General features: G+C 37.6%; 4 protein-coding genes across 8 annotated transcripts; all 4 read right to left on the bottom strand.

Annotated features, from left to right (window-relative positions):
* Window positions 1-2,858: 2,858 nt before the first annotated feature.
* LOC113006670 (uncharacterized) lies at window positions 2,859-6,074 on the bottom strand. 3 transcript variants are annotated; one of them, XM_026142765.1, is made up of 7 exons: window positions 5,415-6,074; window positions 4,340-4,675; window positions 3,946-4,212; window positions 3,661-3,789; window positions 3,433-3,522; window positions 3,332-3,360; window positions 2,859-3,121 (listed from the first exon to the last, which is right to left on the bottom strand). In XM_026142765.1, the coding sequence occupies exons 1-7, from the start codon at window positions 5,467-5,469 to the stop codon at window positions 3,053-3,055; spliced, it is 975 nt and encodes a 324-aa protein (XP_025998550.1). In that variant the 5' UTR covers window positions 5,470-6,074; the 3' UTR covers window positions 2,859-3,052. The 3 variants fall into 3 exon arrangements, with proteins under 3 accessions (XP_025998550.1, XP_025998549.1, XP_025998551.1); XM_026142764.1 differs by having other exon boundaries at window positions 3,433-3,789; XM_026142766.1 differs by lacking the exon at window positions 3,661-3,789.
* A 1,605-nt stretch (window positions 6,075-7,679) lies between these two features.
* Window positions 7,680-12,602, bottom strand: LOC113006671 (uncharacterized). The gene is made up of 8 exons (XM_026142768.1): window positions 11,403-12,602; window positions 10,656-10,991; window positions 10,258-10,524; window positions 10,079-10,156; window positions 9,837-9,926; window positions 9,728-9,753; window positions 9,065-9,133; window positions 7,680-8,958 (listed from the first exon to the last, which is right to left on the bottom strand). Exons 1-8 carry the CDS (start codon window positions 11,464-11,466, stop codon window positions 8,863-8,865), a joined length of 1,026 nt encoding a protein of 341 aa, XP_025998553.1. The 5' UTR covers window positions 11,467-12,602; the 3' UTR covers window positions 7,680-8,862.
* A 705-nt stretch (window positions 12,603-13,307) lies between these two features.
* Window positions 13,308-16,726, bottom strand: LOC113006673 (uncharacterized). Of its 2 annotated transcripts, XM_026142772.1 has the most exons (6): window positions 16,523-16,726; window positions 16,004-16,339; window positions 15,610-15,876; window positions 15,360-15,458; window positions 15,100-15,189; window positions 13,308-15,010 (listed from the first exon to the last, which is right to left on the bottom strand). In XM_026142772.1, the coding sequence occupies exons 1-6, from the start codon at window positions 16,584-16,586 to the stop codon at window positions 15,003-15,005; spliced, it is 864 nt and encodes a 287-aa protein (XP_025998557.1). In that variant the 5' UTR covers window positions 16,587-16,726; the 3' UTR covers window positions 13,308-15,002. The 2 variants fall into 2 exon arrangements, with proteins under 2 accessions (XP_025998557.1, XP_025998556.1); XM_026142771.1 differs by having other exon boundaries at window positions 13,308-15,189.
* Window positions 16,727-17,307: 581 nt separating this feature from the next.
* LOC113006672 (uncharacterized) lies at window positions 17,308-22,973 on the bottom strand. Of its 2 annotated transcripts, XM_026142769.1 has the most exons (9): window positions 22,575-22,973; window positions 20,937-21,232; window positions 20,526-20,855; window positions 20,167-20,406; window positions 19,493-19,579; window positions 19,363-19,391; window positions 19,196-19,252; window positions 18,004-18,072; window positions 17,308-17,814 (listed from the first exon to the last, which is right to left on the bottom strand). In XM_026142769.1, exons 2-9 carry the CDS (start codon window positions 20,995-20,997, stop codon window positions 17,671-17,673), a joined length of 1,017 nt encoding a protein of 338 aa, XP_025998554.1. In that variant the 5' UTR covers window positions 20,998-21,232; window positions 22,575-22,973; the 3' UTR covers window positions 17,308-17,670. The 2 variants fall into 2 exon arrangements, with proteins under 2 accessions (XP_025998554.1, XP_025998555.1); XM_026142770.1 differs by lacking the exon at window positions 22,575-22,973 and having other exon boundaries at window positions 20,526-20,852; window positions 20,937-21,373.
* Window positions 22,974-23,565: the final 592 nt, after the last annotated feature.

The raw sequence follows: 23,565 nt of genomic DNA, 5'->3' as shown, positions 1-23,565 counted from the left end.
TTTAATTCAGCAGTTAATATAAGCACTGTATGTTTATTTCAAAGATAATAATTTATAACACTCCTTGTAATTCATTAAAATCAGATCAACTTTTGTTTTCAAATGTAAATAAAGTATATCAACTAACATACTGGACACTGTTCTGCTGAACAACACACATATTACCATTATTGTAGCTGGTGTTATCTGGTAAGAATGTGTTGAGTTTTTTGGTCTAAATAACCCAAAATGTGATGTCCACATATGTGGACGTCAGGTCCAAGGAGGTTAAGGATGGTTTGTTTGTCCGTCTAGGCATTTCTGCTTGAATTACTGTCATGAATTTAGGTCAGGGGTCCCCAACTCCAGGCCTCGAGGGCCAGTGTCCTGCAGGTTTTAGATCTCACTCTGGGTCTACACACCTGAATCAAATGATTAGTTCATTACCAGGCCTCTGGAGAACTGCAAAACATGTTGAGGAGGTAATTTAGCCATTCGAATTAGCTGTGTTCAATCAAGGACACATTTAAAAACTGCAGGACACTGGCCCTCGAGGCTTGGAGTTGGGGACCCCTGATTTAGGTGAGCCAAATACAATTGCCTGAAGAAAGTGTTTAACATTGTCCAAACTTCCCTCAAGTACAGTGGCTATCGATGTGGGTTGGAGATGCAATGACCTTGAACCTGCAGGCTGCAGGTGACCACACCATCTGTGACGAAGGGCTCATCTCTTCTTTTTGCTATAGATTTCCTGCATGGAAACAATTGCATGCTTTACAAACTAAACTTGCTCTACCCATTTCATTTATCTGCGACCGGGTCGCGGGGACAGCAGTCTAAGCAGAAAACTTCAGACCTCCCTCTCCAGCTTATCCATGGTAACTCCTTCAGGTCCTGGGTCTGATCGAGGGCCTCCTCCCGGTGGTACACGGCCAGTACACCTCACCAGGGAGACGCCTAGAAGGAATCCTTGTCAGATGCCAGAACCACCTTAGCCAGGTCAGGAATCAGGATGAGGAAGAAATTGGGTCAGATCAGTGCAGGTTTTCGCACAGTACATTGCACATTTACTGTGATATTGTCAGGTATGTTGTATAATTTATGTACACCTTCTCCATCCCATTTCATCTGTCTGTTTTCTGTGCCAAGTTTTTTTTCTGTTTAAATGGAAACACAAAGACGTACTTTTGTTTATATTTAGTGTATAAAGTGTATATCTATTTTCTTACTGTTCTTATATCTATTTGGTTTTTTGCACTGATGTAATTGGAGCCTCGTAGTCTCGTCTCTCTATATACTATACTGTATATAGCGGAAATGACAGATGTTTACTTTGACTTTTTTTTTTTAAAATCTTTTGTACAGAGCAGCATCCCTTTTGTCACAGATATGTTTATTAATATACATTGGATGTCCCTGGGCACACAAAGTAGGCTTAACTAGGAAAAACAGCAGCTTAAAAAGGATTTTTGACTGAGGATAATGGTGTCAGACTTTCCCATTTTAATGCAGACATTTAAAGCTATTGCAAAGCTTGTTGACTTTGGGAATGATGCTGTTCAGCGGTGGCTGCAGTTCCCTGGCAGAGAGGGCTCTGTTTGTGATGGAAGAGATGAAGGAACAACCTGTTAGTCCATCAAATGTGTGTAGTAGCACTGAGACAGAGACAAGAATCTCAGTCTGCAGCTGTGACTTAATGTCATGGTCCTGAGTCTGAGGACTCAGTGTTTTGTGTTTCCTTATGCTTTTGTTCATTCCGAGTGTGTATTCTGTTGTGATTTTGCCATTTGTTAGGTTTCTGTTCTTTGCCTGCCTGCTCCCACTTCTCTGTGTTCCCTCTGTCTGTCCATGGTGTTATTGTGTCTGCTCATGAGTCTGCCTGTCAAATTCAGTGTCCTGTCTGATTCTCTGTGTCTGTTAGTTTCCTGTTTTATTCTGAAAGTTCATGTCTCATGTCAGTGTGTTCAGTTTTAACTCTCCCCTGTCTCGTTAGCCTTATTGCTCCCAGCTGTGTCTCCCTCCTGTGGCCCATTCCCTGATTACTCCCCGTGTATTTAAGCCCTGTGTTTTCCTGTGCTCTCTGTCGTGTCGTCTGTTTAGTTCCATGTCAGTCTGCATTATTCTGTTACCTGGTATTCATTCTGCGTCTCTCTGCCTTTGTGCATTTCGCGCCTCCTCCTGTGAGTGTTTGGTTTAAGTTTTGTTCTTTAGTTTTCCCAGTTTAGGTTTGTTTACTCCCCGCTCTGCTCTTCCTGTTTTGTCACCTTCTCACCGCTGTAAATAAACACTCACTCGCACCCCAGTCGGTACCTGCATTTTGGATCCTTTTTTCAATACACCACACGACTGCTGTGCAGCCGTGACACTTAAGGCATAATACCTGTCCGGGTTGCATGTGTAAACTTTGTGAGAAAGCCATCGCTCAGGGAAATGTGTAAAAGCTGGTGAGCCTTTAGAACAAGTGTAGCTATTGTGTGGCAATCAAAACAAAATGTGAATATTAAATCAAAATGCCTGACTTTCATAAAAATGTTTCTCTCAAGTCTCTTTTCTAATGAAAATGAGCTACATTCAAGTCAAAATTATTACAAAATAAATGAATAAAGTTGTATTTTTTGTTTAGTTTTTGTGTGTTTGAAGTCTCCTCTTTGATGTGTTGACTATGCGTGTACAATAGAAGGACAGCCTTTCTAAAAGGGGGGAACAGCAGGGGGTAATTACGGAAGCAGAAAGATGTGTAGTTCTGATTAAATCAGCTCTTCCTCACACAGAGTGATAAAACTAAGCTCAAGGATTCTGAGACAAAGCACATATGTTGAAAAACCATTAAAAATACTGGTCACTTCAAAAAACAAAACAAGAAGCTTTTTACAGCTGATGCAGGAAGTTATTTTTATAAAAGTCACTTTGGTTTTCAAAGTAGGAGAGTATCACAGTTTCAGTATCGTTATCCAAACTGTGACTGAAGCAAGAGCACGAGTCTCTGTTTAAAAGGTTGAGTATGAAGGTAAAAAGAAATATACAGCACGTTGATGTGCTGATATGTGAGATCTGCCAGAAGCAGGAGGGTCGGTCAAACTTCATCAGAAGATTGGACATTTTCATAGTTCACTGCTCCATCATCAACCTCATCTTTGCACATCTGTAAAATACAGAACAATGAACGTCATTAAAACTGTAACTGCATTTTGCATTTAGCACAATCAGACTAATAAGCCGACAAAGTAAAGATTTTCTTTTATCCTGATGGGTTCTACTTGTTCATGAGCCAGAAAATACAGTTTTATCCAAAATTCAGTGTGATCGCCTATTTATTGTGTATACTTTGTCCGAAAAAAGTTAACAAACTCACCGTGTTTTCCTCCATCTGTGCTTTTTTCCCTAAAAGGACCAAGTAAGGAGTCAACTTTAGCTTCCACAAACAAAATCTTGTTCATATATGATTATTCTCACCAACTCTTATCCAGATGTTGACGATCACAACAGCAGCATTAAGTGCTGCTAAACCCAGAGCCACTATGATGAGCCTGTACAAGGACCAGCCTGGGAAGATAAAGAAAACACGAAAAGCATATTTGAAATGTATTTTTCTTTGCAAAACACACAACACAAACCTCAAACTTTTCATTCTGAAATTCAGAAAGCGGAGGAAAAATGATACAGAGGACAAGTTGGCATTACTTTGTAATTTTCTTGAACCTTCCATGCTTTCCAACTCTTTTGTCCCCAGACCTGCTCTTACTGTATTTCCAATTGTGATTTCCAATTTAACTGTTGTTGTTGTAATTGTTTGTTTGTTTGTTTGTTCACCTAAATGAAAAAAGAAGATTCAGTGGCCCTTTCACTAATAAATTGTCTGTATAAATTGTCTGTCAGTTAAAACTTTAAGTTGTTAAAATAAACAAATAATGTGAAGTTACTTTCAAAATTTTATCATAATCATTAAAATCTCTCCTCCTTTCTTACCTGATGAATGAGGGCTGAAGGTAAAAAGCTGCTCTTTGCCATCTTCTGTTGTTACGTTACACTTAAAGTCAGAGTTAGATATGTGACTGTATAAAGAATTTACAAAAGTCACAGTAGCAGAGCAGGACGACTGTAATGTTTTTATGTTTGAGTAATCTCTATTCAGACCTTCACTGTAATGAATCCACTTCACTTTGTGTTCACAATGTCCATGTACCTGCACAGAGCAGTTTAAAGTCACCTGATCCCTGCTCTTCTGTTCAGTCACTGGTGAAGATAAACGCAAGAAGAATTAAAAAGTATAAATACATTTCTTTTCACTAAATGTAATGTTTCATGATGTTGCGCTAACAACACAGTTTGAACTTCAACATATTGTGGTGTAAATACTCACTGATGACATCAGACAGATAAACCACAGCATCTGGACCTTGCTGTTTCCCTGGATTGCCTCTAAACTGTCTGCAGGTGTAACGACCAACATCCTCAGCTGTGACCTTCTTTATAACCAGTGAACATTCTGCTGTAACACTCAGTCTGTCTGATTTGACTGTTTCTTTGATTTGTCCAAGATTAACCAGCTCTACTGCTGCTTTTCCTCTTGAATCAGTGAAGAGCCAGGTGGTAGTGTCACAGCTGTGATGGTTTTTGATCATGTTTTCACAAGGCAAAGTGACTTTATCTCCATCTCTGACAGTGAAGGAGAGTGAAAGATCTCCACTTAGATCTCCTGAGAATATAACAGAAAAAAAAAACAATAGTTGTCTGAACGGAGACGATTTACATTCTTATTACAAAAGAACTAACAAAAAACTTGATTTGGGTTGTCAAACAAAAGCACAGCTCTCTTGGATTTCAAAATAAAGTAAAACTCAAAAGAAGAAAAAAAAATCTCTTACATGTTACATGTATCCTTACCTTCAAACTGAAACACAAATATAAAAAAAACACAGACCTTGTAATACATCTAGATACACGGAGAGCTTCCTTTAATTAGTGAATCATGATGTCCTCATTAAGACTTTCAGCTTACTCTTAACAACCAGTTCAAAACAACAAGTTCAGCTGATTTGCTCCACAAAGACTCCAAAAGGAGGAATATAAAAATAAATGCAGAAAGCAAACAGAAAGTATCACAGCATAAAAGCTAAAGTAGGTAAAAGAAAATTGATGTAGAAATTACACCTAATAATTGAGACAAAACAAGAGTTTGGTGACTATTGTAACTGAACATACTTATCAATATCAGACGTCTATCATTAAGACAGTGAATTATTCAAAACTACTTCATGCATCTGTTAATCTTAACAATAATCTGTTCAGTAAGTTAGATGCTGATAAAGTGTTACAGTAGGAAGAGGTTTTCAAAGCTAATTAATTTTCATATCTGAAAATGTGTGTTTGAAATTTGTTGTTGAGATTAAGTAAAATAGCAAAAAGGTTTTAGTTGTAAATAAAGGTTTCCTTACCTGAAAAAAGAAGCAACAGAAACAGAGAAATGTTGAAGAATTTGTGTTCAATCATCACGTTTTGTTCTGGTTTTCCTTCTCATTTTGTCACATCTATAACTGGCAAACTCTGTTGTACTTGTCAAAGACACATGCCTATCTAGTTTACTTCCTGTCTCCTCCTCATTCAGGCTGTGGTCATTTTCAATGTTATGGTTATTTCTTGTATTTATTTTTTAATGTAGATCATATGAATTCCCTCAGTTTTTCAAATGTGTAGACCCCTTCTCAACCAAACTGACACTGCAGTCTTACTAATTTTGGTGGAGGTAAATAAGAGTAATTTTATAGGATATTAAATAATGTGTTGTAGAGTTTTATCTCCACTAAAGCCACAGCACACTTCCTGTCCACTGCCATATATCAAAGTATGCATTTGTACCAATTGTCTTGTGCAAACTCATATTGCTTGTTCAGTGTTTAACAGAATCCATGTTGGTGATGGTAAGCAAGACTTTGCTCTTAATGATTTAGCTTGTTTAATTCATTTTTAATGAGCAGCAGCAGAGCGGGGGAGGTGTTATCCACAAATGACCAGAATAAACATAAGTGGGAATATTTTGTATTTTAGATTGCTTTACTTTCTTGCAACCTAAAAAAATGTATTTAGTTCTCAGGTCCTAGTTGCTTTGGCTTTATTCCTCCCTTAGTGTAAAAGCTAGTTCTGTTCATGTGGATGCAGTGGCAGGTTTTCACATTTTCAGTGCCACTCATTCAAGTGACTGCTTTAGTCTCATCCTTTCCCCATCCTTATAACACTGGATTTGCATAATGACTGAAACTAGCACCCTGTTTAGCTTTCTCATTTCCTGTCTTATTTTGTTGAGCATGTGTTTGTATAGGAATTTCTTTTACTTATGTATTAATCACATTATTTTATTGTATAATGCCTTGGTGCCACTGGATTTTAACATGTCTGACACCCATACTGTAAGACAAATGGTGGAGGTGTTGTAAGGAAGTGTGAAGGGAGTGTGAACCTTAATGTGTGAAACAGCTGTGTACTGCCTTTTGTTCCTGAAGAAGGTATTTAACTGAGAGCCATGCTAGGCTCAGTGAGACTCTGCTGACCTGTCCCGCGGTCATGTAGGCTCTCCACAAGCTTGGTTTTCTGTTCTTTGTGTGTTTGGATTAAAGAATGTTAGCTACCGCTCACCGCTCGTCTGCAGGCTTTATTTAAATGGAAAACCTCCACAACATGTTCCATGTGTGCATTGTTTTGGGTTTTGCTTCCTTTGTTCCTTTGTTTTCCTTTACTCCAAAGTGACCTTATCTCCGTCTCTGACAGTAAAGGAAAGAGAAAGATCTACTGAGAATATGCCAGAGAAGTAGAAATGTCACCATTACTTTTCAGAGTGCAGATTAATGACATACTTAAGCAGAGAGAGTTTGAATTTGGATGTTTATTTTTTTCATTTTTTGGACTGCAACAATTTTAATTTGCTTTGCTTAAAGAAACATCACTGGCATCTTATTTACATAAAGAACACTCATTTATGAAAAAATAAAATATGAAAAAAAAAGTTCTTCATTTTCTATTGTATTGTTTTTTTAAACCAGTTAGTGTATGTGTCTATTTGGTAGCTTAGTTTCTTGCAATTATTATACAGCACCCCCTTCTGGACAACAGTAATTGTTACAAAAATAAATGAAGCTGGTTGTTACATGGGGAACTTCAGCCTAACATCTTCCATTATACACTCCAGTAGACATAAAACTAATAACAAAACAGTGATGTTGATTGAAAAGTGTGTATCCAAAACAAAAGCCAAACTTTTATTGGGGCAAGGAAAAAACCAACAGGGACCAGATAACAATATCCATCAAACAAAGCTGAATATACAACAGGAAATCTCATAAGCAGACAGACAGTAAGCATCGAACAGAATGAGTGGTTACACCCACAGGAAATGAAAGGGAAACAAACACTGCCGCAACTAATCGATTAAGCAAGTATACACTCCAGTAGCAACGTGTGTTTAAATACACAACAGGTAATGAAGGAAGGTAAAGTAGATGGGAAATCAAACACTGCTGCGACTAATCAAGGAGGCAAATACAAAGGAAGTGAAATTTATTAGAAAGTGCAGGCAACAAAAATAAAACTGTAAATAAAAGAGAACAATCCAAAAAAGACAGAACAGAAAATATAATAGAAAATATAATATATAAATCTAAATAATATAATATCCAATATAATTCCAAACTGAAAACACTGTTGTTGGGTTTCCTATTGTTGTATTTTGTCTATACACCCTTGTGGTTAAAAAAACACCTAAGGTCCAAAAACGTTTGCAGGTTCAGGGAAAGTTCATTAGTCCTGGTTAAAGTAATATACTTGGGTATGGTTGTGGTCATGACTGTAACTTTACTGAACAACTGTTTTCACTGACTTCACAGATGACAATAAGCTTGTCATGTAATGAAATAAATGTATTTGTTCAATGTTATTGATCTGATCAAGGTCTAAATAATCCAACACTAAACTTTGATCGGAGCAGGTGCTTAAATCTGTTCAACACTGACCTGTGCTGTTATTTACTTTTTTAGGCCACTCTCCAAGTCAGTCAATGGGAAAAACATCCACCGTCCACCTTTTCCACCATGTGTCACTTTGCACTTCAAAATCTCCAACAATTGTTGGATTGGTAAATATGATCAGATGTTGTAAAGGTCACACTAGCTGAGCAGGTAGACTGTGATATCCACACGCCATTGTCATTGTTATATAGTCATTTCACAGTGTATTTGTATTCTTCATATGTGGACACAGAGCAGTTTAATGTCACTGTGTGTGTAGCCTGAGTGTCCTTTAGATATTCTAAACTTGCAGTGGATATTGTCTCCTTTCACTTTAACTCTCATATGTATGTGTCCTGATTTATGATCAATCTCAGGTGTCTTGAACTGAATTTCTTCATTTAGATAAGTTTAAGCCCTTTGTGAAAAAACCTGCTCACCAGAGGGAAGGTTTGTTGTCAGTAGAGAAATGCAACCAACATAATAAAACTTTCTCATTCATTCATGTAAAATTGTGTTTTTCATACAGGTAAAGACATATCCTCCCACTCTGATGCCTGATTCCATTTAATCCTGCTTTTGATGCTTAGAGCAATGAGACACAAATGTTTGAATAATTGTTTATGGAAAAAATGAAACTAAACTTATAAATTACTGCAGTTTTAGAAAATTTACAGGCAAATAGCAAAATAAACACATCTATGTACATCATTTCAAAACTTTGAACAAAAGATAAAATAAAACTGAAAGCCTTTCAAATGTTACAAATTCTGCTCTTTAAGCACTCACACAACTGCTTCCTCCTTTTAAACTGAGCAAACCGATAATTCTTATAGGGACGAAGCTTTTTCACAGAAGCAATGACCTGATGATTAAGTTTCCTTTTTGTTTACTCTATGGTAGCATAGAGGCTGCTGGGATCTGTGGAGGAAGCTTTCACAGTGGAGTAGGTAACTGTCTCATCACTCTCACATTTATCCCGAACCTGGAAGCACACAGACCACAGGATGTTTCACCACATGTAACACAACACAGTGAAAACATCATTTACTAATGCACCGATGAAGCCAGAAACATATCATATGCATTACTTTATTTTCACTGTTAGCCTTGTTGGTGTAGCTGATGGAGATGTAGGAAACACCATCTTCATGATCTGCCTACACAGTAAAGAAAACATGATTACTGCCCTCTGAGATGCAGGAGGATCTACACTGACCCGTCTCTGCCAACGATGTCAAAATGTTTTACCACTTCTTTTGGCTTAGTTTGACAGCAACAGTTCACTTCCCTTCAGTTTGAAATCTATCTCTTGCACAGTCTCATGTTGTAAAGTTAGTTTTATAATGTTGAAGAACAAATGCAAACAGCAGAAGTTGTGAGTTTGACCTTATTATTTTCTAAATGACTGAAGGATTTGAAGTCAAGCCTGAATAAATATATGCATTACATCAGTGCAACTTCCAGTTACTTTTGAGTGTTTAAACATCTGCAACAATCATAGATAGATAATGACATAAAACACATAAAATGCAACACAAAAGTCCAACTACCAGTACCATAGGGTCTTTTTTGTGACCAGAAAGGACTTTGCACATAGGCTGAGGTCATTTTTGGAGTTAATAATTATAAAATCAAAGCAAAAATGAATTTTGCACCCTCTTTTTTCTTTTCTTGATCTTTTGCTGCACCAACCACTGCACCACTTCTGATCTAGAATTAAAATGTTTAGTAAAGATTATTTTTAAACTCACATTTTCATTGGCTTGTGTTTTGGTCCCTGAAAAGAAAAGAAAAACAGGATTACACACTTGACCACAGAGAAGATTCAGCTTTAATATTTAATGTGGGATTTTCTCTCACCTCTCTTCAGTACAATCAGTTTCACAGCAAAGATTAAAAGTGCTGCTGAAATAACAGCCACGAGGATGTACGGCCACACCAGAGCTGCACCTGAACACAAATATCTGAAGCGTTTCATTTACTGTTCAATGTCTAAGAGGTAGAAAAGTTGCAAATATGACATGCATGTGACTTAACAAAAAACTATTCAATCATTGCTTTGAACCCCCCCCCCCAAAAAAAAGAAAAAAAAGAAAAATCACCTGGGTCATCAGTCTGTGATGTTGTTCTTGATGTTCTTGATGTTCTTGTTGTTCTTGTTGTTGCTGATGTTACTGTATCTTCATCATTCAAACAAAAGATCAAATTCAGCTAATTAAAAGTTCTTTCCTCACATCAGTTGAAAGTAATTTTCTCAACCGAATCTCTCCTGGTTTCTTACCTGATGACTGAGGCCTGAAGGTAAAAAGCTGCTCTTTGTTTTCTTCTGTTGTTACGCTACACTTAAAGTCAGAGTTAGATATGTGACTGTATGATGACTTTATAAAAGTAACAGCAGCAGAGCAGGACGACTGTAATGTTTTTAAATTTGAGTAATCTCTATTCAGACCTCCACTGTCATGGATCCACTTCAGTTTGTGTTTACACCGTTCATATGTCCACACAGAGCAGTTTAAAGTCACTTGATCAGTGTTCTTCTGTTCAGTCACTGTTGAAGATTCGAAGAAAAAAGCAAACAAACAAACATTTAAAAAAAAAAATAAATGTAAGGTGTTAGCATATTGTTTAGTTGTTCACAGCTTGTAAGTACTGGTGGTCTGGTGTGGTGTAAATACTCACTGATGACATCAGACAGATAAACCACAGCATCTGGACCTTGCTGTCTCCCTGGATTGCCTCTAAACTGTCTGCAGGTGTAACGACCAACATCCTCAGCTGTGACCTTCTTTATAACCAGTGAGCATTCTGCTCTAACACTCAGTCTGTCTGATTTGGCCTTTTCTTTGATCTGTCCATGATTAACCAGCTCTACTGCTGGTGTGCTTCTTGATTCAATGAAGAGCCAGTTGATAGCGTTACAGTTGTGATGATTCTTCATCACATTTTCACAAGGCAAAGTGACTTTATCTCCATCTCTGACAGTGAAGGAGAGTGAAAGATCTCCACTTAGTGTTCCTGAGAACACGACAAAGAATCAAAAAGGTAACACTGCATGTCAGAGCACAGATAATTTTGCACAGTTATGCACACATGTATGCATTTGTATCTTTTTCATTTTCACTAGTGCACTGAGCTGGAAATGTTTTTAAATCTTTCTCTTATACACATGTTGGATGTATCCTTACCAACTGAAGCACAGGTACAGCAGTAAAAATACTTTAAGCTAAATCGATTTAACCATCATTTCTCAGTCTCTCTTTTCTCATTTTCTTCTTGAGCTTCTGAAAAATAAGTGTATCAGCTTCCCTGTTATTAGTGAGGTAATACATTCATAGAACTCAGAATCTGCTGAGATGATAATAATAATAATAATGTCCTCAGTGTAAACTTTTGTAATCTCATTTATAAACGTATCTGTATTCCTACCTGTTAATTGAAGCATTAGTATCACTGATAAAAACATGTGAATCCATCTGAATTCAGCCATCATGCTTCTCGGTATTTCTCCTTCCTGTTTCTCACAGTAATGACAGTCGCAGACTTTAAAGTTGTGCTTCCTGTGGCGGTTCCTGTGGTTGTTATCTCACTATCTCACGCTAACTGTTCAGGAAGTCCTTTCTCTGACAATTTCTGTTGTTTATAAAATGGCTGGGGAACGAAACAATATTAAAGAGGTCAAAGGTCACTGCAGGCCATCAAACTCTGTAAAACTAAAACGAGCACGTAGAACAGACAGCCGAATGTTGCTCAGTGACTTATGATAATCCCACTGTCCGTTTGTGAAGGTAAGATTACGTCTTCTTGCTCTGATACTTGTTGGTCCCTCACTGTGTCTGTGAAGTGTTGTTTTTCTGAGAAGTGAAGGGGCAGAGTTGGTGAGAATGTAGAAGTGTTACCGTCAGAAACAGACGCTTCACACACTAAATGTCCTTTAGACATTTAAACTAAGTGTAACAGCAAACTGTTCTCACAGCTGAGGGTGTTGGTTATTACACTTTCAGAAAGTTCAACATATTGTTTTTTTTTTTGTGGCTCATGCCTATGTTGTTAATAGTAAACATTTCAATCATATAATTTTCAGCTCAGACTGTCTCATTAAAACACAAACTGGAAGATTACTGTAAATTTCATTCTCTCTTTTTTTATTCGTGACTGAAAGTAAGGCCAACAGGGTAGAAACATTAATCTGCATAGATGTGCAGAGGCAACAAACTCACAGGCTCAACTGTTGTCACTTCATTGGTACATCATTTCTTCCTCATTACATCTTATTTAAGTGTCTCTTTCTGAGAACTGAAGGGGAAGTGCTTTGGTGCAAATGTGGATACGACAGCCCCAGCATAACTCTGCAGGTTTTAACCTCTAATTGTCATGTACTGGCTGTGTGGAGGCAGGAGAAGACCCAAACGCAAAACTCACGGAGACTGGAACTGAACTCAAAAATGCTGCTTTATTGCAGAAGTGCAAAGTAACAGAACAAAACCAGGAATATAAACTAAAGCCCGAGGGAACAGAAAGCCACACAGGTTCGGGGAAGAGACATTGACGACGCAACACTGACCTGATGGAGACACGCACATAAATACACAGAGGGTTAACGAGGGAAGTGGGAGCACACGGGGAACACAGCTGACACAGATAATCATAACGAGACAGGGCAGGAGTGAACACAACATGACGCATACTGACGAGAGACTGTCAAAATAAAACAGGAAGTACACAGAGGTACAGACAGGAGGAGAGAGAGAGCACAGGGAGAACACAGACATAACGGGCTGGGGAAAACATGGAATAAAACACAAGGAGAGACGAGGGCTCACAGATACACACAGGAGGTAACCAAATAAGGAACATCTTAACTAAATAACCTAGGAACCAAGGCATAAATAGGGAACAAAATACAAAACACACAAAAACTTAGAATACTGGGCCAACATGGCCGAGGACCATGACACTAATGACGACCAGACACAGGTCAAAAAACCACAGAGTGTCTTTTAGATATTTTAAAGCTGCAGAAGATGAATGATTCTTTATGTTTAAACATTTCAGTATCCAATCATGCTTTTTAGGGGAAAAGTTTACTACAAGTGGGACATGCAAAGTATAAATTATCACCTTCTATTCCAGTTTACAAGAGATTTATTTTCAGTAGAGCAATGCAATCCACAGAATGAAATGTTCACACTCCCCAATGAAAGCCTTGACATGAGATAGGATACACAAAGCTGCCACATAAACACTGCAGACAGTCCAAATGAGTTGTTTCAGATATCACAGATATGTTTTTATTCATGCTTCCTCTAACTTCCTCAGAGGTCACTTGTCCTTGTATAGATGGAGATAAGCTTTTGGGCAGTGCTTTGAGTCTTTAAGTTATTCCTTTAAATATGTTATGTAATAGGATTATCATTTGGTTGCCTTAAGTTTAGTTTATGTTTTACTTAAGTCATCTGTGTTAGTCTGTCATGTTTCTTGTCTTCTTGTTCATATTGTCAAGCTTGTGTTGCCATGTCTGGATTCCACTCTGTTTCTTGTTTTACTGTGAAAGTCCCTGTCCTATGTGCAGTGTTCCTTGTCTCGTTAGGTCTGATTTGTCCCAGCTGTGTTCCCACCTGTTCCACATCCCCTCATTATCTCTGTGTGTACTGAAGTCCTCTGTCCTACTTTGTTCAGTGTCAGGTTGTCTTTTGTCCTTTGCACCACCATGTTCCATCTATCATGTGTCACGTATCCACGTCATGTTTTGGGTTTTTTATGTTTATCTTTAATTTCCCCAGTTTAGGTTATTGTTTAGCATCACCTCTGCCTTTTGTTTTGCAATGTCTTACCAGCCTTAATAAACGTCTCGCTTTCTGTTAAGTTTGAGTTTTGTTTTAGAGTGTCTGCGCTTGGGTTCACCTCCTTTATTCACACAGTCAGCTTTGCAGCCTGACTGTGACAGGCAGGTCTCAAAGTTGTGGCTGAATGGCATATTTAAATGTACTTTAAAGTCAAATAGAGAAGCTAACAGGATAGGGCAAAAATCCAATCCAAATTTACATTTGTAGTCATGAAAGCACAAACCGGTCACAGGATGCTGGGAAGGGTTGTCAAAGAGTTCAAAGGAGAGAAATGAACGAAGATAGGGTGTACTTATGGAACTGGGACAGGTAGAAGTGGTTGTTCTTAAAATAACATGAGAGTTAAAGACTGGAAACAAGACACCAAAAGTGACTGAAGTGAGAGATGCAAAACAGACTTTCTGCTTAGAATTTTTATTTATTTTAAAGATTGCATTATGTTCAAATCCATTAAAGATAACAGTGTGTGTGATTACATCATCATCAATCAAAACTCATTTGAGCGCAGACCAGATTCGACCACATACAAATGACTTTGTATCCAGGCTCAGGCTCATAAAACTAAGCTCAAAACTCTAAACTAACTTTCTGCAGCTGAAAAAGAAAGAAATGAAAAATGGCTTTGAAATCTATTACCCAAGATTACCCAAGTGCCTATTACCCAAGTGCCAACAGGAGTGTTTTGGAAATAATAGTGAGAGCATGTTTTTCAAATTCAGAAATGATCAGCAAATGCAGATGTAAAAGAAAAATATTTGTATGTGTATTTCTTTTTACAACAACCATGCTGTACAGGAGGCTTCTGCAGAAAGAGAAAACAACATGTCAAACGTGTTTCTATTTTTGTGGTCCAGAAAACCCCCAAAAGCTACCCCTGCCTGCTGAAAACTGATGAATAACAATGTACACCTCCAAAAAACACAGTACAAGGAGAAAGAGCTTTTTACCGCTGATGCAGGCAGGTATTTTAGAAAAGTCACTGTGGTTCTAAAAAGATCATATCAAGATTTCAAATTGTTGTCCAAACTGTGACTAAGGCAAAAACAACGATTCCCTTTTTAAAAGCTTCTGCTCCTCGTGCAAATATAAAGCTTGTTGATGTGCTGATCAGTGAGATCTGATAGAAGCTGGAGGGTTGGTCAAACTACTTCAGTAGACTGGACTTTTTCATTGTTCACCATCTTTACACACCTGTAAAATACAAAATCATAAACCCGTGCTTCTTCAGAGCTTCATGTCTGGTTTATCAACCCTTCTTGCTTATGTGTGAACATTCTCACCAGCTCTTGTCCAGATGTTGATGACCACAACAGCTGCTATAAGTGCTGCTAAACCCAGAGGCACTATGATGAGCCTGTACCAGCATGAGCCTGGAGACAGAGCATGAAAAGCATGAAAATAATATTTTAAATGTCATTTTCTGATTGTTTTTGTTTTTTAATGTAGATGAATACAGAGGAAAAAAAACATGTATCTGAAATTAAAACATTTCATTCTAAAATAAAATATTGAAAAAAAAAAGCTGAATATTGTTGGTTACCTTGTAATTTTGTTGAATCATCCATGATTTCCAGCTCTTTTGTTGTGTTTCCAGTTGTAGTTTCTGATTTTATTGTTGTTGCAGTATTTGATTTCTCACCTGAATAAAATTCAGTGGACCTTTCATTAGGAAACTAAATTCAGTCAGTTAAAGCTTCAGATCAATAAAATGAGCGGATATTTTAGGTAATTAGTCAGATTAATGCAAAGTTATTTTGAAAAGTTCTTCAGAATCTCTCCTGGTTTCTTACCTGATGACTGAGTGCTGAAGGTAAAAAGCTGCTCTTTTTTTCCTTCTGTTGTTACGCTACAGTTAAAGTCATAAGTTGATATATGACTGTGTGCATCATTCAGAAAAGTCACAGCAGCAGAGCAGGGAGACTCCGATGTTTTTAAATTTGAGTAATCTCTATCCAGAGCTTCACTGATATGGATCCACTTCACTTTGTGTTTGCACCGTTCATATGTCCACACAGAGCAGTTTAAAGTCACCTCAACAGCTTTCTTGTGTTCAGTCACTGGTGAAGATGAAATTCAAGAGAAATACCAAATAAATATAAGTTTCCTTTTTTCAAAATGTAACTTGTCAGCATGTTGTTCTAACAGGATGGTTTGAGCTCAAAATATAGTGTTGCAAATACTCACTGCTAACAACAGACAGAAAAACCACAGCATCTGGACCTTGCTGTCTCCCTGGATTGCCTCTAAACTGTCTGCAGGTGTAACGACCAACATCCTCAGCTGTGACCTTCTTTATAACCAGTGAGCATTCTGCTGTAACACTCAGTCTGTCTGATTTGGCTTTTTCTTTGATTTGTCCAAGAATAACCAGCTCTACTGTTGGTGTGACTCTTGAATCAGTGAAGAGCCAGACAGTAGTGTCACAGTTGTGATGATTGTTGATGAGATTTACACAAGGCAAAGTGACATTATCTCCATCTCTGACAGTGAAGGAGAGCAAAAGATCTCCACTATTTACTCCTGAGAACATGACAGAATCAAAAATGTTAACACTACATTTTTCAAGAGTGCATCAAACTCAGTTTTCATTGTTCACAGAAACACCACAGCTTTGTGTGCTAAATAAAAATGATATTACTAAAATTAAAAAGAAGAATAGTTTTCAAATCCTAAGACTATGTACAGTGTAAAAATCATCCTTACCTCCAAACTGAAGCATGAGTACAAAGAACAGAAACATTTCTATCCATCTAAATGTAACCATCATGTCTCTCAGTCTCTCCTTTCTTCTCAGGCTTTGTAAAGCATAAGCGTGTCTTCTTCCTGTAGTTTTCGATCTATGACTTCCTCATTATGACTTTCAGCTTTCTTTCTCACATTTCTGCCATTATTCTTACACAACCAGACTGTCACAGCTTCCATGTTCCTCATTTATTAACAGCCAGTTGTTGTTAAAGTGACTCCTAAAATTCATCTCTTAGATAGTTAAGTAAGGTTTGGTTGTCCTGTCCACTTTACTTTATTTACTTCTGCAATATGAGAAACTGAATCATAATACTCAGAGTTTACGCACACCGCCAAACCAAAAGGGCTCGTATCAGACGCCACAGATACAATTGCAATGAGAAGCAGCACACACTTTGAAAACCATGTTTTTTCTTTTCCTTGTGTGGTGGAATAACAGTTTTCCTGCTGCGTCGAGTAGAGGGAGTAGCAGGAAATGCACCTTGAGTGGGTGAAACCCCTCTCTCCCATTTGTCCAATCGAAAAGTTTACAGAGACGAACAAATCATAAATCCCAAAGAGATGATTTTCACAAAGCACAGGGATTTAGAGGAGTGTTAATCACAGGATGTATAGCCCAATGTAAAAATGAAGTTTGTTGTTTTCCATTGTGATTCTATATTGTTGAATACGGAATAATTAACTAATTCAGCTTTGAAACACACACTCAAACAGTTCTGAGATATAGATGTTTAAATGACTGCAAGCAGAAACAGCTGATGTAACATGTGACTTTTATTATGTCTGAGGATGTTAGATCATTTCTTCCACTGCTTCACATTTTGTTATAAAGAATATACAGCACCCCCTTCTGGATAAAGGGATTGCTACAGTAATAAATTCTGAACTTTGTCAAACTGGAGACAATTTATGGATAAAACATAGTGCAACATTCTGTGTTAGAAATGTAAATGAGCAGTATAATATCCTTTTTGTTAAACATGGAGAACTTAAGCCTATTAGAAACATTTTTACACAATCTGATACAAATAACAGGTTGAAAAGGGCCTGAGCGCAACCATAACCAGTGTAACGTAAGAAAGCTTGTATGAGCTGTAGCTGTTTCGTCAACACGTGTCTCTCACTGGTTTGTTAACGGCAGCATAGAGGCTGCTGGGATCACTGGAGGGTGCAGCAGAAGTGATGTGACTTTTCATGGTGATGTAGGTCACTGTGTCATCATCTTCATCATCATCATCTTGACCTACAACCTGAAAGTTAATACACAAAACACAAAATAATTAAGACCATAATAATGTAGGGTAAGGCAGATATGATAATAGTATTATAATCTTAATATTTATTCTTAACACTCAGATATCAACATTTACCTTGCTCTTTCATGGGAATTTTTATTGTTATTAACTGACATCACCTGAATAACCAACAGGACAGCTTACCTGAGCTTTACTGGTGGTGTTGTTAGTGTAGCTGATGGAGGAATAGGGAACAGCGTATTCAGATTCAGCCTGCACAGATACGACAACATAGAGACTGCTCAGTAATGCTTAGATTCAACATATGGGAGAACAAATACAAGTGGTGAGTAGGGATGGGTACCGGTGTCCGGTGCCATAAACGGTAGTAACCAGACCGAAAAGCAGCGCACATTTCGGTGCTTTATTTCGGTGCTTTTTTTTCCTGAGCTGTGATACACTTCTAGCCAATCATTTTACGTTTCCGAGGATAGTAGGCGGGCCCAGGTACGTACATTCTTTTAGAGCAGAGCTACAGATTAAAAATGTCCAAGGCGAAGCGGTCAAAAGTCTGGCTGTACTTCACAGCAAAATATGCAAACTCAGCAGCAACAAGTGCTTTAAGCTGATACTGTGATACTGTCAAAGGAAGTAACACATCAAATCCGATGAAATACCTGGCGACGCATAGCGTTTTTTTTTTTAAAAGGCCAGAAATGCGCTGGATTTGATAGCTTGCTGCGAGACCTCACACCGAGCACATCTACTGCGGGTGTGGTGCCTGTTATCAGACCCGGAGTTAGCAACATCCCCAAAAAACACGAAGAGTAGAGTCCTGGCCCCTAGCCCTGCCAGTGTAGCAGAAATGATGAGGATGATGATGCAGCAGCAGCCGTTCGTCTCTGCGTGAGTAGCTTAATGTTGTTCGTGTATAATTTATGTTGAGTAGGCTCACCACGTTATTAAATTAATGCATGTAAGGTGAACTAGCAAACACCATCGTAGCTACATGCGGCTGTCTTCTTGTTTGATGGCAGATACTCCCTTCACTCTGGCCAAAAAGGCTAAAATGACCAAAGAAAAAGAGGGAAACAGCTAAACATGAGAGGTTTTTGGATAAAGTTTGTGTTTTTTCCATTGTTTAAGCACTGCTTCCAGCCAAGAGTGATACCATATATGCCCCATAGCTGCAGAAAAGGCTAACATTGTTATCTTTTTACAAAAAACAGCTGAACATGAGAGGTTTTTGGACCAATTTTGTGTTCTCCATTCTTTAAGCACTGGTTTGAGCACCGTATGAGCACCGGCACCGTTTCAAAAGTACTGATTTGGCACCGGTATCGGATAAAACCTAAACGATACCCATCCCTAGTGGTGAGTAAGTATTTGAGCTCACAGAGTCCTGAATGGTTCCTGGAGCAGACAGAGTCACTGCAGGGTTTAAACTGAGTTCCTGAAACAAATAAAACAGACAAAGAAGCCTCATAAACACAGCAGACTATAATCACATCAGTGAGAAAGACTGATTACTCGTGTATATAGCATGAAAGTGTTATAACTCACAGCATTTTCATTCATCTGTGATTTGTGTCCTGAAAAAGAGAAAAATCAATTCAAGCTTTTAGAATGAAAGTCCATCCTGGTTTCTGCAGTCTCCCTGGTGATGAAAGCTCAGTCTTGTGAAAGCTCTCACCTTTAACTCTCTTCCATATGATGCCTATGAAAGCACTCATTATGAGTACTGTTAACCCCAGCGCTACAACAATAAACTTCCACACACCTGAAGAAAAAGAAAAACATTAAACACATTATGTCTGCAGGTTCTTGTCTTTTTAAAATCCTGATGTATAAAAATCAAATGTGTTTTAGGTTGTATAAAATTACTCGGTTAAGATCATTGTATTTGCTTAAAATGACCAACAAAGAAATATTGTTCTGGTTATAATGTTATTTCACTGACAGAAATGTTTTTTAAAAATAAGCTTTTTTATAAACTGGAACAGAAAATGAACAGCAGCCTCATTAAGCTGACTTCCCCTTTTCCTTCTTTCCATTAATACATCTCCACAGGATGTTTTCTTTTACAGCTTATTTTTGGGAACTTGCTGAAGTGAAGTAAGTGTATCGTGTATAAGAATCCAACGCTGACTGTTGGTAGGAGCAGGCTTCTGCAGTCTGTTAAATTGTGCTTCTTTTGCAGTGCTTTTCTACTTTACCTGACTTCAAAGCGCTTTATACAACTCGCCTTATTCACCCAATCATACAAGCACTTTTTCTATGATCATATCCCCCAAAAAATTCTTTGTTTGTTTATAACAGGATGAAGTTATTGTAAGGACTGAAATGTTTACGTATCCCTTCTCTGACCAGAAGATTGACTGAAGATAAACTCCTGCACGTTTCCACCATGTGCTACTTGGCACTTCAACATCTCAGAGTTCTTGGATGTGTAAATATGATCAGATGTTGCAAAGGTCACACTGCAGGCAGACTGTGACATCCTCAGGTCTTTGTTACCATAGAGCCACTTCACAGTGTATTTACATTCTTTATATGTGGACACAGAGCACTTCAATGTCACTGTGTCATCATCCTTATATTCAGTTACTGTTAAAAAAGAGAGAACAAGAATAACATTTACAGTAATCATCACTGTAGTTATAGTTATTGTAATGTTTCAGTTTGATGTTCTAATAATCTGAAAACATTATGATGGAAATACTCACGGTTAACAACAGACAGCTCAGCTACAGAGTCTGAACCTTCTTTTTGTCCTGATTTGTTGAACCTTCTGCAGGTGTACTGACCAACATCCTCAGCTGTGAGCTTCTTTATAACCAGAGAACATTTTGCTGTAACACTCAGTCTGTCTGATTTATTTTTGACCCCTTGGTGAATCTTCCCGTTTTCAAACAGTGTTACTACGGCTCTATTTGACTGACTTAAGAGCCAGGTAGTTCTGTCACATTTATCTTGATCATCTGTCACATTTTCACATGACAAAGTGACCTCACCTTCATCCCTGATAATAAACTCAGAGTAGTCAGCTGCTGCTGCTGTGAAGAAAAGAATAAAATCAATAATGTCAACAAACTAAGCTTTTGTAATCTCATTTATAAACGTTTAAATATTCTTACCTGACAATTGAAGCATTAGTATCACTGATGAAAACATTTGAATCCACCTGAATTCAGCCATTCTCCGTCTTTCTCCTTCCTGTTTCTCACATTAAAAATTAATCTCTGAAATAGTCCTTCTTGTAGAGATGCTGTGTCCACTTCCTGTGATTTATGCTAATATTATGCTGATATAGAGGGCCAGGTGAAGAGGACAACTATCTGCTGTTGATGTCCAAGCTGTAACAGATAAGATGTTTTCTTTCTTGCTCTAACACGTGTTGGTTCCTCATTGCATTTCTGAAATAGTTTTTCCTCTGAGAAGAAAAAGGGAAGTCTTTTGGTAGGAATGTGAGTACATCAGCAGCAGAATTTTTAGCACTTAATGATGACCAAAAAGAGAAACACAGATCGTTTCCACACTCAGTGTCCTTTAGATATTTTAAAGCTGCAGGAGACCATCTGCATTCACTTTGGACTGTAATATATAAAAAGATCATTTGTGTGGATTCTCAGGACTGTTTGATGAAATGTAACTTAAAAGGTATATAGACAAGCTAATGGGACAAACCTTTCACTGGAACAGCTGGTACAACATGTGACTTTTATTATATTACTTTCACTGCAGATTAAACATCTTCACTGCTACACCAGTCTGTTAAAAGGTGGGCTATATGCTTTCAAATCATGGCTGGATAAACGTTCTCAAACACTCTTTAATGTTTTTGTTAATTTATATGCTTTTAAAAATATAACAATATTTTTTAATCAAGACAGTTACCATAACAGAGCAGGTAAACTAACTCTAGCCTCCAAACACGCTAAACGTCACTAATGTCTCACATATGAAAACTCGCTCTCTCTCTTTCTTTCGCTCGCCCGCTGTCCGTTGCGGGTGTCACCCCTAAAAACTTCCCCTTCTCCCTAAACAACCAAATGTCACATGTTGCCTTATCATTTTTTTTGATTGGCTGACATGGTAAACTGGTATATAGCTTGAACTCCGCACTTTTGACCCAAGTTGAAATGGAGACTCTGACGTGCTGCATCTTGTAGCTGTGTCCTCTTAAACTGGTCATGTGATTTTGACGCGTCCCGCGACCTCAGAGGGTTAAATTAGTTAAAATGAATTCACAGATGCAGAATTTGTTCTACAATTCATCATTTAAGTAGAATCCTTTATTTCAATGTGTGTGGCTCTTGTGGTCCTCCATACTTTACACCCATAATGGTAACAGGCAGTGGCGAGAACATAACTGCTAGCGACCATTTCAAATATCGTTAAAAAGAGTAAGTTACTTTGACCATTTTTAACGTAAGTTAAATACAACAAATTCCCACTAAAACTCAAATTAAATGATGCCACAGTAAATAGCCCACAAAATGAAGATTTCCGTTGAACAGTAGTGCCTTTTATCCGTATGTTAAAAACCGGATAATTCTTTTAGGAAAAAACAACAACAAAACAACGTTAAATAAAGCTTACATTTCAAGCACTTACAGATTAATTCCTAAAGGCAAATTTAATATCGAAACAGCTGGTATTTCAGTGCTCTAATGGAAACTTGTTCATGTCACATAACATTGACATCCACTTCTTAACCCTCTTTATAAAAAGTACACACAATCTTTAAACCCTTGTTTAATATAATCACTCACCACTGCAGACGGTAGATTTTTCACTACATACAAGCTTAACTGAGAAGCTGAAGCGCAGTCGATGATCTTTTAGGGAGCGGAGTCAGATTGATGTACTGTTAACGTGGGGATGTGTCGTGAGGAGGTGCCGTTCACACGTCTGGAGTTTTTCTTTCTTTATCCTGAGTCAAGATTGTTCTACTTTAAGAGAGATGAGTGGATAACTGAATGGGAGACAGAAAGCCCGTCATCAGTTGCCTTTAAGGCTAGCTTCAGATATAGCAACAGCAAATGGATGCTCTAATTCCCCTGCACAATGTTGCTGAAGTCAATAAAAATGGCAACAAGGCAAATTAATCACTGTGGAAAAAAAGAAAGACAAATTTATACCGTTATTGGAACAAACTATGGAAAATAAAAACATTTAATGGCAGATTATTATTGCTTTTACTTACACTTATTATTTAATCTACTCATCTGTTTACTGAGATTATATTTTGGCCTTTATAATGGTTTGGATGTCAATACCAAACATTTAGAATCAGAAAAATAAAATGAAATCTTACAAGTTTTTTCTGCTAATTTTTATTTCCCAATGTATTATTTTTTGCCAGATAAACCTTGTTCCTTTCCTCCTTCTTTTATTAGGTACACTTCCTTTTTCTTCATGCTTGCTTCTTTCTTGACACACATGCAACACAGCTGAGCCTGAACTGTTATGCTCGTACGAAACAGACAGGCAGCGCTTATGGTGACAATTCTAGAGTCTATTAGGGTCCTTCAACCAACAAAATCCCATGTGAAGTGTGTGAAATGGTAGCTGACATCGCTACTGTTTTCAAAATACAAATATAAAATATGACAAAAATGTAATTCATGAATGGATAAGTTGTCCTAATGTAGTTATCTTAAGCAAACATTGCTTATTTGCTTGAGGCAATGAATTTGCATATATATATATATATATATATATATATATATATATATATATATAAATACCAATTTTTATTTA

Source organism: Astatotilapia calliptera, chromosome 15 (genome assembly GCF_900246225.1).
Source record: "Astatotilapia calliptera chromosome 15, fAstCal1.2, whole genome shotgun sequence".
NCBI lineage: Eukaryota > Metazoa > Chordata > Actinopteri > Cichliformes > Cichlidae > Astatotilapia > Astatotilapia calliptera.
This window is presented reverse-complemented; position numbering and strand designations above follow the sequence as displayed.